The sequence below is a fragment of the Manduca sexta genome, unplaced genomic scaffold (genome assembly GCF_014839805.1).
Source record: "Manduca sexta isolate Smith_Timp_Sample1 unplaced genomic scaffold, JHU_Msex_v1.0 HiC_scaffold_2066, whole genome shotgun sequence".
In the NCBI taxonomy this organism is placed as follows: Eukaryota; Metazoa; Arthropoda; class Insecta; order Lepidoptera; family Sphingidae; genus Manduca; species Manduca sexta.
In genome coordinates this window covers 7145-12102 of record NW_023592993.1, presented here as the reverse complement: position 1 = coordinate 12102, position 4958 = coordinate 7145, and the positions used below count along the sequence as shown (strand labels likewise).

Here is a 4958-nt window from a genome sequence, read left to right as displayed (position 1 = left end):
ACCGTGTGTACCATCATTATAGGCGGATACAGCGTTATAATGTAGTGTTAGCATAATAATAATAATAATAATAATAGCAGGCAGATGTTCTTTTGTTCCCTAATGGTCCCTTGGGTATTAATGAATACAAAAAAAAGTATTATGAACCTTATAAACACACGTTCTGATGACGTTGCAATGGACATTGCTTAACATTGAATTTCTTAACATTTTCGCTTATAACTTTTTTATTTATAGTTTTACGACAAAAGTTACTAAACCAAAGTTGTAGAGAATTTAATTTGCAACAAAAATGTTTATACATTTTTTGTCAGATAAATAGTTTAAGAGATACATCGTAAAACCATTTCAACCCCTATTTTCAAGATGGCGGCCGTGGGACAAGGGTGGCGACCCCACAAACTTGGTTTTAGCTTTCGACTGACCCCCTACACTTCAAAAATAAAATTGCGTCCTCTAAAAACGCAACCCCAAATGTAACTTTCCAATGGACTATTTTTGCTATAAAAACACTGAGCGTTTGACAGACCGGGCTAGTTGGTTGTTGAGTGTTGACAGTCGTGCCGGTCGGTTGGTTGGTGAGATATTTGCGAAAGTATTTCTGTAGTCAGTGATATTTGTTTTATTTTAATTAGAATCGAATCAGTTTCCTAACCGTAGAAACATTAATATTTCGCAGGCATCCATTTTAAGTGTAATACTTAAGTATAATAAAATTACAAAAATGTCAAAATCGGAGGTCTTTAAAATTAAATGATTATGTCGATAAGTTCGTTTTTAGGTGTTCTATCTAATAAGTATATTAATATAAATTAAGTTCTACAGTAAATTATTTTTGTTAGAAGTTTTGTCGAATAATCTCTAAAAAAACTATTCTTGGGCATGTTCTTTAAAAATTTAGATTGAAAGTGCAGTAGATAAATGTTAGAAATTTTAAATATTATAATCAAAAAGCAAAACCTGTTCGAAATATGGATATAAAACTTAACTAGCACAGAATTTTCTTACGTAAAAGATGAGAGCAATAAACGCACATGTCCTTAATTTTTAATGTCAATCCAAAATTGACAAATACGTCATTCAATTTAAAAAAGTCATTTTATTTAGTTACTTGGTAGGTATATAATCATTACCAACATATTCAGTGATGATGGATTCGTCTCCAAAAAGATATGCTTCTAATTTTACGAGTTCTACGGCACAGAGAGGTGTTGAGGCTAAGGAAGTCGAAATTGCTAATGCTCGTCTCGGTAAGTACTTCGGTATTATAATTTTGACTAACTCATTGCATTGATAAGAAAAGTGTTCATAGACGTACGCTAAACGGTGTAAACACATTGCAGACGTGAATGTATCAACATCGAGTCAAATTGGCGCAGAGAGCTCCCAGCAAGACGCCGATGACTATGGGCCTTTGGAGGACACCGGATCATATTTGCAGGCAAGTTATTTATAAATTAGAATTAAAATATACCACAGCTTTAAGGATTCTGTAGAGCGGTTATTAATAATATTGTTATATAAAAAAGGTGTTTCGCCCCACTAACCCAATCTACTTACCTTTTCAAAGCAAACCGAGTATGTAAAGTAAATTCGGATATAACACTTTCTATGCCGGGAAAATATCCGGTGGGCCATATTAGGAACGTGGCCATGCTCAACATGGCCTGTTATATTTATTATATTAACGTAAGTATATTGCTATCGACATCGATGAATTAATAGTTTAAGTTCTAAAAAAATAGAACATAAGCAACAAGTAGCGATTAAAAACACGACCGTGGCGTATAGGTAATTAGTGTTCAATATTGAAATTGTAAGGAAACAAAAAAAAACAATGAATTAATAAATGCCAGATATTATTATGTAGTGATTTAGCATAATATTATTTGGCAACAATATAACTTTAAATCGGATAAATATTCCCTCAGTATTTTTTTTATTATTTGGTAATCATGTGTCGGGTCACTATTGAAACATTTAATAACTTCAGTTCAATAAAGTCTTGTGAAAGTATGGTAAAACGTAGAAAAAAAATTAACTTATTCAACATCCAACGGATAAATTAAAATAGGAATATTCCAATAGTAAAAAATTATAATGTTTTTTAAATTTATTTTATTTTTAAATAGTTTACTTCTTGGATATATCAATTTGCACACTGCGACAAAGCACTGAAGAAAAACGATTTGCTATTTTCAAAATGGCAGTCCATTTAGAACCAGTCGTACAGTCATTTGCATACGTATGTCGTATAAGCCCATATTATTTGAAATGATTTGGTAAAGTTTCATAAAAAATTCAGAAAACTGGGCAGCGTCAGGAACCAGTCTATCATCGGTCGCACTATCGGCTTTTACTAAACGAAATTTGATTAAGGTGGTGGTGGAAAAGCATCGACGTAAGCACGAGCGCGCAGCCGTTGCCGTACAGACGGCGCGATTACCGTCTGCCTCCAGCCCCGCCGCCGGCGTCGCGGATCAGGCACGCTGCGCAATAAATATACTATAATATTGTGTGTGTAGTAGCAAACAGCGTTGGCTATGGCTATGGTGTGTGTCGGTGCGCAGGGAGGCACGCGTGGACGTGGTTCGTGTGGCGCGGGTGACGGCGGCTCGGTGGTGTGGGCCGGGCCCGTACTGGTATCGCGAGCAGCACTGCCTGCACTGCGCGCCACCGAACTACCTTACACATGTTCGTGCGTATTAATGTACTAGTTACTTAAAGTAATTGATGCAATAGTTCCTACTCAGTATTCAGTAGCGCGGTGTACACAGGCGATGCGTAGAAACGTCGTGGCCGGGATGCAAACTGGCGACGCATCCCTCTGCACCAGAGGAACGTGTAGAACGCAAGTCGGACGCGCGGCCACTCGTGACTGGAGGGGTGAGTAATCAGAACGAGTTACGTAATAATCGAACGCTCGAGATGTTTCGAAATAACGTTTTGATTAAACGCATTGATATACTATATTAATGATACAATTAATTTCGGGTATAGTTACAGAAAGAAAAGATTAAATGGAATTTCTTCCGAGACTTATTCAATGACAGCTTCAGCGATGACGGTAAGACAATCTAAGTATATTTCCAAATGACACTTTCTTAATTACATAAGTATTTCTGAGGAAGTGAGGTCACTTGTAAGCTGTTTAATACGCTTCCGCCAGAACACTTACAATGTCAGAAGAAGCAAGGAATAATTATAATTACTGCAGATATGGGGAAAATGAATGAAAATGAAATTGAAAGTTGTGCTTTTGGTAGTAGACGTAGCTTGGCGGGAGGTGGTAGGGATGCGGTGCATCACAAGTACCTACGTTTTGTAGTCAGTGTAAAGACGTGCGTATGGAACGGTTAGGTCCAGAACGCGTGGAGGTGTATCGGTTCGAGCACGGGAGCGGCGAGTACCTGCGGCGGCGCGCGGCCGTCGCGGTGCGAGCGCGCGGCGCGGCGCGGGGTGCGCGTGTCCGCCGCCGCGCTCGCCCGCCTGCTCGCCGCGCCGCGCGTACTGCTCGCACTGCCTGTCGCGCTCCTTATGCACCTTCAGAGGTACGATCATCTAGCAACAAATATACTTACACGAAATGTTCTCAGCAACCAACGTAATGTTTTGGACGAGTGTAACGGCATCACAACTATACCTGCTTAATGCACCTATAGATGGCACAGTGAATGAGCGGTATTACCTACATTATGATCTCATCGAGTTAAACTAGACATTAAATCTTATTTTGGAATGGCACCTCTATTCAAAATGTGGTTGGGTTTAGTACCAAGGAAATCTAAGGGTAACTAAGTATGTATTCACGTGTAATAAAATAACTCGTTTTATCCTTTGTACCAGTTTTAACTCCGAACTTTGGTTTGGAACAGGTTTGACCCAGTAAGCATCGTTTACATATAAATTTGAGTGGGTAAATAATTCTGAGGCTTGAATGACGATACGAGTTTGCAGTTCGCGTGATGGTAAGCGATACGACCGCCCATAAACAGTAGAAACACCATCCAATACCTTGAATGACAAGGTATTGTTTGGTATTCCACTGCGCACGCCATACTGAGACATGACATGTTAAGTCTCATCATGTCCAGTAGTTATACTGGCTACAATATCCTTCAAACCGGAACACAACAGTGACTACACACTGCTGCTTGGCGGCGGAAATAGTTATTGCGGTGGTATCTACCCAGGCAGACTCTCACATATGAGAGACCTACCACCAGTCTGAGTGTAGGATAATATCATGTAATTTGAAGTTTTAGGGTTTGAACCAAAGCTTTCTGTCCTTTGAGTCTCTTTGTTAACAATCCTAGTCCCTATTGCTTTAGGGCATTCTACTGGAGTGTGGAGTCACCTAAATCTATACTTCTTTCATACTATTAAATAAAGTTGAAGAGTTTGTTGTTTGTTTACTTGAACGCGCTAATCTTAGGAACTACTGGTTCGAATTGAAAAATTATATTAGTGTGGGATAACCCATTTATTGAGGAACGCTATAGGCTATATAACATCACGCTAAGACAAATAATAGCGAGCATCAACGAAAAATGTTGCAAATACTGGAAGATTAAAGATATTATATTATTTCTTTTGAGAGATTTCATTGCGTGCAATGCGTTAACCATTACAGTTACGCTACAATTATATTATATGACGGAATTGTTCTTCTTAAAAAGTTCTAAAAATATCTAGACACGCGGTAGCGTGTCAAGAAACTTCATAACCAACAGAATGGCGAACAGTACCGTGAGTAATATTACCCGAACCATTTGGAGCCACTTTTGACTCCTTCATTACTTATAAACTATTTCACATTAACATGGCAAAGGCTCATATATTGAGACTTGCGCGATGCATTTGATTCGAATTAGCCAGGTCAGACGTTGGGCTTCAATATATTATTCTAATTTATAGGAAGAAATTATATCTTAAGTTGTTATAAAATATTTTATGTT

The 4958-nt window shown here is 38.3% G+C and overlaps 1 protein-coding gene across 2 annotated transcripts; it reads left to right on the top strand.

Moving 5' to 3' along the window:
- Window positions 1-1103: 1103 nt before the first annotated feature.
- Window positions 1104-2922, top strand: LOC115448059. Of its 2 annotated transcripts, XR_005113549.1 has the most exons (4): window positions 1104-1250; window positions 1344-1441; window positions 2380-2698; window positions 2778-2922. XR_005113549.1 is itself a non-coding variant. In XM_037445748.1 (3 exons), exons 1-3 carry the CDS (start codon window positions 1148-1150, stop codon window positions 2509-2511), a joined length of 333 nt encoding a protein of 110 aa, XP_037301645.1. In that variant the 5' UTR covers window positions 1104-1147; the 3' UTR covers window positions 2512-2922. The 2 variants fall into 2 exon arrangements, 1 of the variants encoding a protein (XP_037301645.1); XM_037445748.1 differs by having other exon boundaries at window positions 2380-2922.
- The last annotated feature ends 2036 nt before the right edge of the window (window positions 2923-4958 follow it).